Source organism: Gigantopelta aegis, chromosome 4 (genome assembly GCF_016097555.1).
Source record: "Gigantopelta aegis isolate Gae_Host chromosome 4, Gae_host_genome, whole genome shotgun sequence".
Lineage (NCBI taxonomy): Eukaryota > Metazoa > Mollusca > Gastropoda > Neomphalida > Peltospiridae > Gigantopelta > Gigantopelta aegis.
Genome location: NC_054702.1, coordinates 89,959,102 through 89,973,375, shown reverse-complemented (window position 1 = coordinate 89,973,375; position 14,274 = coordinate 89,959,102). Strand labels below are relative to the sequence as shown.

At 41.4% G+C, this 14,274-nt stretch overlaps 1 protein-coding gene across 1 annotated transcript; it reads right to left on the bottom strand.

The window, feature by feature from the left end:
• Nucleotides 1–5,978: 5,978 nt before the first annotated feature.
• On the bottom strand, nucleotides 5,979–12,603 carry LOC121372368. The gene is made up of 5 exons (XM_041498670.1): nucleotides 12,546–12,603; nucleotides 9,059–9,225; nucleotides 8,346–8,539; nucleotides 7,638–7,754; nucleotides 5,979–7,199 (listed from the first exon to the last, which is right to left on the bottom strand). Exons 2-5 carry the CDS (start codon nucleotides 9,223–9,225, stop codon nucleotides 6,577–6,579), a joined length of 1,101 nt encoding a protein of 366 aa, XP_041354604.1. The 5' UTR covers nucleotides 12,546–12,603; the 3' UTR covers nucleotides 5,979–6,576.
• Between the last annotated feature and the right edge of the window lie 1,671 nt (nucleotides 12,604–14,274).

The following is a 14,274-nucleotide window of genomic DNA, read 5'->3' as shown; positions in this document are numbered from 1 at the left end:
TAACAAATTACTTAAAATATTGTATAAATAATTGTGTCGTTGGTGACCAATAAATATTCATCAATATTATTGTCAATTTAATTAATCGTGTATGGGCTGCTTTAAAGTTTATGAACCTAGATATCAAGGGAGAGTACTAAAACTAGTAACTGTTGTCACACGACGCTCTCGATATTGTTGTATTTTTCACCGGCATCGGTCGTGTCGTGGTTAAGCCATCAGACATAAGGCTGGTAGGTACTGGGTTCGCAGCACGGCATCGGCTCCCACCCAGAGCGAGTTTAACGACTCGATGAGTAAGCCCACTACACCCTCTTTTCTCTCACTAACCACTAACAATTAGCCCCCCGTCCTGGATACTCAGCCCAGGACAGCGTGCTTGAACCGTAATTGGATATAAGCACGAAACTAAGTTGAAATGAAATGAAATGTATTTTTCACATAATATATTCTGACATAGAAAATGTGTTGAACTGCACGCAGTAATTAATGGTGGTATACACTCTTAACCAGCACGTCAAAGCTGAACAGTTAGGAAAAGTCCTAAAAGACCTATCTCTTAAATACATGTAATATATCATCTGTAAGCATTCTCCGACACAGAATAGTAACAGTTTTCAGCTGAGATTTCGATGTAGGCCTACTTCAAAGTATTTTTGACATACTTGCATGCATTACTGTTTGACAGTAAAACCCCCACAAAAAACCCTCACACCAACAGAACAATCTGATAGTAAAAAAAGAAAAGAAGTATAAATGTATATAATATACTCTTCAAAAGAAGAAACGCAAAACCACATTGTCGTAACATTTGGAGAATTGATTTAATTATTGAATGGTGAGTCCGATAATTACCAAATGTTGCAGGATTGTTCACAATTCACTCTAGTCCATTGTGAGTAAGTGATAGGACACACCACCAAGGTCAAGGTCATCTGGAGTCAATACCGGGTGTGGCCTCCGCGTGTGTTGACAACTGCCTGGCACCGCCTGCCCATTGAAGCAACCAGAGTACGGATGACGTCCCGGGGGATGGTGGCCCACTCGGCCTGCAAGGCTGCTGCCAGCTCGGGCAGGGTCTGGGGCTGTGGTTGTCGCTGTCGGAGGCGTCGGTCCAACTCGTCCCATAGATGCTCAATTGGGTTCAAATCCGGTGATATCGATGGCCAAGGAAGGACATTAATGTTGTTGTTCTGTAGGAAAGCCGTTGTGAGACGTGCTGTGTGAGGCCTGGCGTTGTCATGTTGGAACACTGCGTTGGCGTTGGCCATAACTGGAACGATGTGTGGCCGGAGGATCTGGTCAATGTAGCCCTGTGCATTCAGGTTGCCCTGCACGTGGACCAGGTCAGTTCTGCCAGTGTGTGAGATGGCTGCCCACACCATGACACTACCCCCGCCGAATCTGTCCACTTCCTGCACGCAGTTTGCCGCATAACGTTCACCACGACGCCTATACACGCGACATCTTCCATCATGACGTCGGAGCAGAAATCGGGACTCGTCACTGAACCACACCTGTCTCCATCGCAGTTGAGGCCATTGTCGATGAATCTGGCACCACTGCAGTCGGAGTCGACGGTGTTGTGGTGTTAAGATGACACCTCGAACTGGACGTCTGGCACGAATTCCTACCTCGCGTAGGCGGTTCCGTACGGTCTGGTCGGATATCCTGCGCAAACCTGGTATTGCTGCGGCTGTGGAGGTGGCAGTAGTCAATCGTTCCCGAAGGTGGCGTACCCGGATGTAGCGGTCCTGCCCGGGGGTAGTGACCCGTGGTCGACCGGATCTAGGGAGGTCACGTGTTGATCCATGTTGCTGGTAACGGTCCCACAGTCTGGAGATGGTGCTTGGGGATACATGGAATGCCCTGGCAACGGCTGTTCTGGATTCGCCTGCGTCTAGTCGGCCGATGGCATTGTTTCTCTGCGGTTCACTGAGACGTGGCATGTCCTGGATTGTCAACTGTCGGCCAGATACAGAGGCCAGGCAAGCGAACACCCTGCACTTTTATACTGTCGGTGTTCATGTTGCACGTGCAGACAACGCACTTGCAGTGGTGACATGGTTTGCACGTGGCTGCGTTTTTGCGAATATTCACATTTTGGAACTTTATTGTACAGTAGCTGCGTTTTATCGAATGTAACCGTGGGAATGTGTTTGGGACATGCAATGACCTTATATTCACAAAGCATGAACCGGTAGGAAACATAAAATCGGAGTTATAACCCATTTGTACCCTTTTGCGTTTCTTTTTTTGAAGAGTATATTTATGCGTGATCCAAAATACTTGATTAACGGGACACAACTCTTTACACTCTAACTGCATCACAATCAATTATACATTTACGATCATTCCGAATATACGTACATGTTTATTACAATAATGTCTTTTTTTATCAAACCTTTTTCCTTTTAAAAATTGGAACGTGCCCCCACCCCGTCTCCGCTTTCGCTCCAATACAATATGCCAATCTAGACATACAAACAGATAAAACATGACTCGTTTAACAAGTAGTTTCAACATAGGCTGATAAGTAAAATGTGTTTGTTTTGTTTTGTTTTCCGTTAGTGTGTTGTGCGGCGTTAAATATTTTTTAAAAATTTCTTTGTACATTTTCTGCTTAAAGACTATTTAATACGCAACGATACTAAAGCGAGAAGCTGTTAATGCACAATAGACTTTTGTTTTCCGTAATAATATTTCTCTACATTTTGTTTCTTTTATAAAAATCTAACCAGTAATATTTGTAATTACACATATATAATTGCATTCCTTGCCACTAAAAATGTTAGGTTAGACCCGTACTCCCAAACAATTAAAGGCATGCAGGAAAAATCTCAAAACACGGAAGAAGAAAAAATAAAATAAATGAAAACGAATGTCAGACTGGAAACCATCCGCACCGGTGGTTGAGCTCTAGTACGGAGTCCAACTGGCGAAGAAAAGGCGATGTATATGACCAATTACCTAATAACTTTAACGATGATGCCACACCGATATAAAATGATATGTGTATAGCACTTACAACCCATGGGAATTCACTGTATATGGAACAATATTGTTTGGTACGATCTATCTCATCACCAGATGGAAATTTTATGTATTGCCTTTGTCGTGCTGCAATAGCCAATGTAGTACGCCATATTGCACGGTGTACACTAGCTATACTCACTAAAGTTAAATATGCACAAATTATTTGAAATGAACCTGTTGCAAAATACATCAACGTCAAAAGTATTTGCTGGATAGCTGTAATGTTATGGCCTCTGTTTGTAAGTTATAATTCATCGCAGAACATAATTTCCAAATTATGCACACCTTTCTTTGGAAAACGGAATCGTTGCCAAAATGTATCTTCCCTGTATGCGTCAAATGGGTCAAACTGTACCCTAAAACACGCAGTAAGTTAACGATATGGCGTTTTTGTTGCACGATTTCAAGATCATCACTAACTGAGTCGAACCTATTTTCATAGATTAAGGCCGTAAACGCCAGATTTGGAGGTTTAACTTTAACCTGGTTTAAAAAGATTTTGATCCAAGATTCAAATTTGATTTGCAACGAGAAATGAGAATTTCAGTTGAGCCGTGATTGAACCAAATTAAAACCGCGAATCAGATTAAACCGGCGACGAGAAATAACGTTTACTGATAAAACTGATATAGCTGTGTATCAACACACCCAGGCAGTACACCAATAAAATGTGTGGCACCTCACATTTAATCTACTTGCACGAAAATAGGTCATACATACCATTTAAAGGGACACACCCTAGTTACGTTTATTTGTTAACCATTACGGCGTTGTTTTTCGCTATTAAACCCCATTTTTCACAAATAAAATTGCACTTTACTTACATTTTATTATTTAGAATACACATTTCCATTCACCTGAAGTGCTTTTTGGTAATCCTGATGTTTGTAAAACCACGAAATGCATTTTTTGCATTTTTTCACAAAACGTGTTGTCGAGAAAAAACCGTTAAGCAAGCGTCCAATCTATTTTTAATGTCACAGACGTTGGTATATCACGTGACCGTTATCATTTTGGTTCGGTTTGTTTTCTCATGCACGGTTCGCGCAATCAACATCCGATTTGTTGTTGTTCATTTGTGAGATTTTTCTTCACAGTTCGTGAACATTTTTAGTAACAATAAAGTTCAGACAAGTAAGTGTCTCAATACAAAACGTTACAAACCCTTAAAAGCAATAATTTTGCTAAGTCTTACGATATCTGGAGAGGGGATACAACCAGGACAGAGCATTTGGAACATGTCCAGGAAGAGGTGAAACGAACGCACCCCAAGTCTGTGAAATTTGTCGTGACGTAGTCATTGTTGTGCTTCTACCGGTGACATCAGAATACTAACTTTCAAAATTATTTCAAGCAATTGGGACATGGGGATTCCCATGGTATTTATCGATATAAAACCTGCTTTTTCACTCCATTTGATAAAAACGTGATCTAAGTGTGTTACAGGTTTGTAGATTAACCAAATTATAATTTATTTTCGCTGGATGGAACTAGGGTGTGCGGCTTTAAGAGATTTTATTAATGTTTTTACTAGCAACCCTATTTTTTGCTGAAAATCGCAGTTCCATTTTGTGGGGTACCCTGCACTGGATTCAACATCATGTGTAACAACTGTAAAACAAATTAAATAGTATTTATATATTTATTGGCAATGGGTAATAGTATTTACACAAATAACCATTGTCACATATTACTACTAACTACAGCCACAGCCGTTTTTACTCTATAAAATCAGGTGCCCCTCCAACTTTGACATGGAATTTTCTTCTTTGGTATTTACACAGTGTAAAGTTTTCCTGTTTTGTTTAAATGCATAACAGAAGTCACAAGTTGGTTTGTAGGTTGTTAGTTTTAACTCCAACGTGCAATAATAATTTATGGTTATGACAAAACTGTCACTCGGATCTTCCAGTAGAGTTTGTGCTTTGTCAGAGAACTTCAAGGCGTGTGAACAGAATCTGTTCTTCCCGAGTCTGTCTCCCAGTATAGTTCGTGGTTTGCTAGAAAACTGCAAGACGTGTGAACAGAATCTGTTCTCCCAGAGTCTATATTTCATGGGCAAATTATCCTCATTTATAACACACATACTAAACACGTATCCATGTAATATGTAGTTGTCATGGTGTACTCGTTCAAACGCCAACAAGACCCGTGACAACAATTAAACCACATCGTGGCAATGATTGCTCGTTACATATTTAATTAGTAATGGGAGCCGGTACCGGGATGCGAACCCATTACATACAAGGGCCTCCACTGGTCCAAAATATTGGACTCGAGGGTGAAACTCGACCCGGACCCGAGTACCCGCCACTTACACTAGATGATTATGAAACTAAGGAATAAAGTAAAATAGCATTAGGCATCTTAATTCCAACGCTGAACATGGATGCCAAATCATGCCATTGTATTAAAATCCATACATTCTCATAGCCCTATAATATACATGTAGGTCTAACCGGGTACTAGCATATAGCAAAATGACGTACAAAAATATAATTAAATAGGAATGCTCTTCCATGTACGAGTACTCGAGTTCTGTGAACGGACTCGAGTCGTGCTAGACTCGGTCCGTGCCCCAGTACTCGTGGAGACCCTAGTACATACCGGCCTTAAGTCTCGCTGTTCTCCCAGCTAAAAATCAAATTAATATATACATGTACTAGTAACTGCACCCCCTTGCATTGACCCCACCCCTACAAACTGCTGGACAACATCTTTAGACGCCGATCATAATTGCGTGTTATTTAAGTTCAACTGCATGTTGATTAACCAGCCACAATAAAAGAATAAAACATTCTTGATTTTTTTAACATGCAACAAAGAAAGCAAAAATGAAATATAGATTCTGCATATGTCATTTTAAAAAAATCTATTCCGTACACAACTATAATCATAATTGTAGCAACAGCAGCAACACAAATCTAAAACAAACTCCAAAATTTCTGTTTTATTTAATTTAATACGAAGTCGTGTCATAATCTTGAATAGATAAAATTAAAAACAGATAATACAAAGATAGCGTGTGCTTCACAAACATTTCCCAAATGAAACGGTAAAATATATTGAGACAAAACTAAGGGAACACTTGGTATAGTAGACCGTAATTAATTAACCATTAGCATCGCAATGTCTGTACATAAAGTGGGATTGAAAGCCAGTAATACTGTTGATTTCGTGACACTGTGGGTGACAGATTTTGTTTCAGTCATTCTTTGCTGTTAATAATGGTGTGATCCCTTATTTCTTTTTCATTTCATTTAATTTCATTTCAACATATTTTCGTGCTTATATCCAATTAAGGTTCAAGCACGCTGTCCTGGATACACACCTCAGCTATCTGGGCTGTCTATCTAGGACAGTGGGTTACTTGTTAATTGTTAGCGGTTACTGGGAGAGAAGAGAGTCTAGTGGCCTTACACCTACCCATTGAGTCGTTAAAACTCGCTCTGGGTGGGAGCCGGTACTGGGCTGCGAACCCTGTACCTACCAGCCTTATGTTCGATGGCTTAACCACGATGCCACCGAAGCCGAGTGTTTCTATATTTTGCTTGTGGTGACTTTTGCCAACTCTGAATCCACCCCAACTTTATTAACCCCGCACTTGCATACGTAATGTACAAATCCGGGGGATCGCCTACTAAAATCTTCCTTAACAACAGATAATCCCGCTTCGTTAATCAACTGTCGAGTTTTCTCCACACCCCAGCAAGGACCAAATGCTTCTGCGTCTTTGCTCTGCACCAGACTACCAGGAACACAAAAGAATGACCCAAATGTATACATCTGGGCCCAAAATAAATTGCCTCTGTTGTCTGCCAATTTACCTTGCATTCCTAAGTCAACAAAGCTAGCGGTTGCACCTTTCTTCAAAGATCGTTTTACACCTTGCATGGCCTTGCCGGGACTCGGCAAATCGTGGAGGGTGTCCTGCAGAAAAACCCAGTCGAACGAGTTGTTGATGGCGTCCGGTAGGTCAGTCAGGTCATGAACTTCAAATTTAATATTTCCGAGTCCTCTTTCTACCGCCACGTTTTGCGCCTGGTCGAGGGAAGACTTTGAGATATCACTGCCAACGAACGTTGACTTGGGATATCGTGCGGCCAGATTCAGAAGTACTATTCCATTAGCACAGCCAAACTCGCAAACATGTATTCCCTGTTCTGTAAAATAAAAATCATATATCTATAAAATAAATATTATAGGTTGTACATGCTTGTTAATTAACCAATCTCTTCTCTCCATTTCTCAGTCTATTCAAGTAAAACAAAAACAAAAACAAAAACAACACCACACCCCCAACTCCCCCCCCCCCCCCCCTCCAAATTAAAACAAACCAAAAATAGATATTTATTATCTAAAAATCCCCAAAAGAAAGTAATTGTATTCCCACTGAAATTATGGATATATTTGCACTGCTTATTCAGTAATACTGCTGTTTTGTTTAAATTAGTTCAACAGGACCTCACTTAGCAAAGGGTATCTTTAACCTAAAAAAAAACGTTTGTATTTTTCTTACAGGCAACTGCCCACTTTGCCCTCCACATGGTGCCACCATACAGTTTAACTGAGTGTTCGAGACATAGTGAGTTGGTCGGTACCTAATTGACTTTTGATCTCAGGTAAACAGCCCAGGAGATCACCATCTATGAAAGCATCTTGTGTAAGCATTTTAGTTTCTTTCAGCCAGTTAAACTCGGGTTCACCAAACGGGATACCTGTAAGTAAAGACGTATATGACCACATTAATATACAAGTACAAGATAAGCATAAAATACATATTACTGTCATATTTACACTTCAAAACAGGCCCACAGTAATACCGTGCTTAGGTCCTATCATTGTGTACTTCACCTCGAAATACATATATTATTTTCTGAAGAGTGGCACTATAACACATAAACGTGTACGTTTTTATAATCGCAGTATTTCATGAAACTAAACACACACCAAATAATAATGATAACTATTCTAATAGCGGTAGCGATTTAAGACTTTAGCAGGGTTATTGCAGTATGATAATTATTCTAATAGCGGTAGCGATTTAAGACTTTAGCAGGGTTATTGCATTATGAACTCGTCCCAAACATTGTACCTTAATAATACTCTAGCATACGAGGCATACATTTATGATCAATTTATTGAAAACTGAATCTCCTTTTTGAGTAGAATTCGTTTAAGATTCACCCCAGCCAAGAAGAAATCCTGGGTAAATCTCCAGCGACAATACATGCCGAGTTTCTCAATATTGCACAGACATACTATATGGCCATCCGACGTCAGAACAACTTTTTGTTTTGTCTACTTACCAGCTGGACCATCTTTGGAAACAATGTCCGTCATCACTTCCATCCTCGAACCTATGATAGGTGCTGCCTTTCCGATGACTGCCAGCGTTTGGAGAACCTTTTTGTGATGATTAGGTACATGGAACTTCGTCGAAGTATCGTCCACTTGTATTATTTCTGAAACGGCCAACGCTCCGAGAATCTCTCTCACATATCTGAAAGAAACGAGAACAGTACGACATAAATAGAAAATATAGAAAAATATCTCGAATGTTTTTTTCTTTCCTTTTCCTGAAATGTTTGGTGTAGTAACATACTTCAGTTTTCAAGATATGGTTTACTGATTATATTAATGTCATCAATTATTATCGTGAGACATGACTTCACAAATTATTCATAACAAGTAGCTTAGAGAGGTGGAACGAAAACAGAAAATGCATGTTAAATGTGTTTGCATTTATGAAGTAAATGTGTACATGTTTCAAGAACAGAAGCAGGCATTATATAATAACCAAAATACGTAACATTTTAATATTCAATTTCGGAGAGTTTGACTTCAATGTTTACAGACGGTTAAAAAAACCCAAACCCTCAAACGAGTTAAATTTGTCCATATTTATGAAGTCATTATACACGAATCATGAATGGAAATATCTATTCATACTAACCGATGTCTAAATTTAACGATAAAATAACTTTAGTCATATGAAAAATAAAAATAACACCGTTTTGACCTTTCTTTAAGCTTCCCTTGTTCTGCTATTTCCACGGAGGTCAGTGGTTGTTCTGCAGAGAACAAGACGTCAAGTATTCCAGTATTTCTGGCCAGTTGTAAGGCCATCTCAACACAAGCTGCAGAGAAATAGTCAGACACTTTCTTCTGGTACGCTACTCTATCCATCTGATATGAATAAAGAAAAATAGTTATGTTTTTAATACATTAAAACATCTTTCACTAGGATGCATCCCACGCCAGGAGCGGCAAAGGGTGGGGGGTGGGGGGTGTGTCAAAGCTGTCAGTAGCGGCCCCTCCCTCAATAGCACCAGCGCCAATGGAAACTGGACGTGTGTTTGTCTTGACTCTACCGTCCAGCCCACAGGCGTCTCCAGCGGTTGTTGTTGCGGCGGATGCAGAGCGAGAAGCCAAGAAAAGGAAAGTGTCGTATAAGGACCCGCCGACCCAACCCGAAACTTGGAACATCGAAATTCCGCACAACTGTGAGGGGGAAATATACCCACACAAGGAGACAGGTTGGCGACCACTACCATCAGATCAGGGGCGGCGGTACCAGCTACAGCTTTACGAACCCAGGGACACTTGGTACCTAACATCTGAGCGGAACTGAGTGTATTGACAAGGATTGCTGCGATTAGACATGGATTACAACGATCCATCGTATCATCAATACCAGCAATTCTTCTGGATTGTTACATCGACCTGGCGAAGGCTCTCCCGAGGCTCCGAGTCGATCATCCCCTCACCCCGCCACGAGTTCCGCCGCCAACCTCTCCTGGAACAGGTAACCTCCTTTTTGGGGCTTAGTCGGACTTAAAATATTTTGGCCGTGGTTCAAATTTTTATGTTTATTTTTTTTGGTAAACAGTCCGACACACTTCATTTGCTCAAATCACTCTAAAACCTTTTTGGCCGAGCACTCTAATTTTATTTTTGGATTTAATTTTTTGTCCGGACATAAGTAGGATGAATCAGCTTTAAGTCTTTAACCGCCCACCTCAAACTTACCCACCCCACACCTGGCCCGGACTTAGAGGTTAAGCCCGTTGTTTGTAAAGTTCGCATGCACATGTTAACAGTAGTAACAATGAAGAGGCACAATATGGCATATATTCTTCAAGCTCAGCAGGTAATATAATAAGTGCATAACTCGACATAGACGTCCGACGATGGCAGTAATTGGAGGGGGCAGCTATTAATTCATCTTTCACATAGGCATCAGAAGATGACAGCGATAGGGGAGGGGGAGGGGGCAAAATATATTTGAACTTCAACTGGGGGTGACAATACATTATCTTCAGAGTTGGGGACCAGTGCCCCTGCCCGCCCCCCTCCCCTCTTCCGATGCCTATGTATCAACGCTTAATCGGTCTATTTCAGCTTCAGAGTTGGAGGACAGTACCCGGCACCCCACCCTCACTACCGACGACTATAACACGCAGTATATATGTGAAGTCACGGAGTTAAATATGCGTGACTCTAAGTTTTTTTTTTTTTTTTAATCGTCCATAACACCATAAGCGTACGAGACGGGCGGAGGGGGGTGGGGGAAGGGAACAACTACCCTCCTAGTGCTGGAGCAAAACCTCAAATTCAAGCAAAAGTTATACAAATATTCGGGCAAAATGTGCTAACCCCCGACCATTTTACCATGTATTTCCACCATTCTACCCTCAAAATTAGTTGTAGGCCTAATCCATGCAAAAATGTGTTGTGATTCGTTTGCAAACCTCTATAGCCTCCATTAAAAAATCGCGAGAAAAAAATAGGCAGTTACGTCCCCTAACCACTAACCACTAGACTAACCAAAAGACTTCGACTCGAGCTCGCGATGAGACAAGACGCTGTACCTTGTGCTCTCGATTTAACCCCCCCCCCCCCCCCCCCACACACACACACCTGGGAGGTATGATAACTTCGTTTGGGACTTTGCTGGAGTTCCGCGTCGCGTATACCGGGTCTTTGGTTTACGGCGACGCGGACTCTATGAAGAAGACGAGAAGAAGAGGAAGGAAGAAGGAACGTGCGTCAGGGACGGCTCAACCACCAGCGGCGGTCCCTTCTGCGTCGCCGTCCCCCACTACTTCGCCGAAGAGGAAGACGACGCCACCAGCGGAGACTTCCTTCGACGCTACGGCAGGCCTGCTGGACACCGCCATGACCCAGTCGCCGCCGCCGCCTCCTGTGTCGACTTGTACGCCCATGCCTGCTCCGGTGCAGCGGTCGACTTTACAGACCGCTCCCGTTGAGCCGCATGTGGATGTTGTTGGTGCGACGGCGGCTGGAAAGAGGAAGGCAACATCTCCTTCAGTCCAGCCAGCGCGACAGCCTCACGCCCCTGTTCGCAAGGATGACTGGCACTTGGCTTTGGAGAAACTCAAGGCTCAGTTCCACGACTACTTGCAGGGTGACACCACGGATACAGCGAAGCTGAGGGGCCGGTTTTCCAACCAGAACTGGAAACCACTACCAGACGGATGCCACTATGAGCTCCACACACTCAGGCTACAAGAGAACAGGACGGGTCTCATTGTGCTTATATCCAATTAAGGGTCAGGCACGCTAACCTCAGCTATCTAAACTGTCCAGTGGTTAGTTGTTAGTGTGAGAGAAGTCGGTGTCGTGGCCTTACACCTACCCATTGAGTCATTAAACTTGCTCTGGGTGGGAGCCAGTACCAGGAGTCAAACCCAGTACCTACCAGCCTCAAGTCCGATTGCTTAACAACTACACCACCGAGGCCGGTAATAAGCTGTAGTATCCACATGTGTGATGAGGCATAAATCGTCCAGAAAATAATCAACTAGGCAACAGCGGTTGTCGGAGTTGTTCACAGTGCCGCCTGTCATTGTTTGCATTGCTACACAGAAAATAATACATGAGTGACCGTTAGATACCATTTATCTCACAACGAGTTGTTTTAAAATGTATCTAACGAGCGAAAGCCAGTTTGACACGTTTTTAAACAACAAGTTGTGAGATAAATGGTATCTAATGGACACGAATGTATTATTCTATTTCTTAAATATCCTCAAAAACCAGGTTTTAAGCAAATTTTAAGATCTTTTTCGACTAAAAGTTATTTACAGCCGTTGTACTTGTAGCTAACTTACGCGTCACAGACACATGACTGTCTATACGCCACAGTGTAATCGATTTCCACCGTATTGTTTTTCATTGGATGTATGGCACTGGTGACCTGGTCATCACCTAGGTGCAGCCAGTCGAATGTCTTGAAATTGTTACCACACGTACGTGTGAAAACAACCATGTGTTATAAGAAATAAGGCATGATTTTCTCACCAACGAGTGTGTAACAAAGTAACTTATTTTGTTGAGTATCATTTTATTTACACGTAAAACAATTTTGCAGACAAGACGTTCTAACGCCATTTATTACAAAATGCTAGCTGCATGAAAACCCTCTTAATATATCGAAAACGCTAGACGCCCTGTTCGACATAAACTAATTTAGTAACACCTACTTCTGTTTTCTTGATCTGTCCAACTTCACAACTTCGAGGAACAACACCTACCAAATAACGCTATCAGTTGTATGCGCATGCTCAGTCTCTGTGGTCCACTGCTCGCTGTTATGCGTGGGTCAACAGGGGTCAATTTAAGATAGCCGACAGGGGAGTAATAAATCTGTCGCACCGTATGTTTAGGTGGAAGAGTAGTCAGGGAATATCGACCTCGGTGGTGTCGTGGTTAAACCATCGAACATAAGGCTGGTAGGTATAGGGTTCGCAGCCCGGTACCGGCTCCCACCTAGAGCCTGGATTCTTAATCCATTAGCAGCAGCTATGGTTTATGGTGTATATATATATATATATATATATATATATATATATATATATATATGTGACGGAACATGCTCTTAAATTTGTTTTCGCCTGTGGCGATTTTAATTGTTTTAGAAGGCCGTGTGCAGTTCCACATGCACTTAGCTAGCTGGGCAACTTGTTACGTAATATCTCCGCGCGACCGTACACTCTTAGCCCAGGTGCGGAGCCATGTGGCGAGTAGTTACGTAATACCTCTGCAAGTGCGGGTTTTACAACCGTGATTTGGCGACCATGGCGTCAGTAAGTCTGACGATCAGAGAGAAATATATCGACTCTAGTAGAGGTGAAATATCAGATGATAGGGGGAGGTACCGCCTTGTACCCCCAGGCGAATTCTGATTTATAATAAATAGCTAGTTTTTAGAGATATCGAGGAGAACCAGAATAGGACGGCTCCCAGGGAACGTAGTCCGTTGGACTTTGGTAAATATTTTTATTTCTGCTCTGTGTATAACCTTGATGTGATTGATGTGACTTTAAATATTTTAATACTGTATTATACCAATATTCTTTCGGTCATCTGACGAAGTAAATCGTAGACTTTTTGTTCTAACATTATACGAGTATTTGGTAATATAAAGCTTAGCCAGTCATCCTAGACGACCTAGGTAAACTGTAGGTTATTGTCTTTATTGTGATAGGTACCAGTATTAATTCTGTGTTACAAGGTTACTGAATGAGTAGTTAGGGTTAATTAAAAATTAACCCGTTAGGAATAGAGCTGTAATTCCTTTATTAATTAAGTTCCCCTGGAAGCGTTCCTAAATTATCACACGTTACTGAACGAGTAGTAAGGGTTAATTAAAAATTAACCATTTAGGAATGGTTTTGTAATTCCTTTATTAATTAACTTCTCCTGGAAGCGTTTCTCAATTATCACACGTGTGGGTGTGGTGTAACGGTGAAGTAATTCGCATATTGTGTAACTAGACACCTAGAGATTAACTAATTAAGTGATCAGTTCTGGGTTGTTATTATTGCTGTTATTAATTAACTACTACGGCTGTACATTTGTCAGCGTAGGATAATACAGATTCCAAAGTGTATTGTGTTTTGTTGTGTTCTAGTGAGCTAAACGTGCTATAATAATATATACTTTATATAAGATCGTATCTCTGATCATACCTAGACGAGCCATACTAGGGTTTAACCGCCTGTTACAGAGAGATCTAATAGATATACAGTTAGGAGAGATATTTTGATAATCGTGTTTTATTCAGTTACGGGAATTATAGAATCCCCGTGACAATATATATATATATATATATATATATATATATATATATATATATATATATATATATATATATATATACACACACACACACACACACACACACACAGTCAAACCTGTCCTAGCCACCTG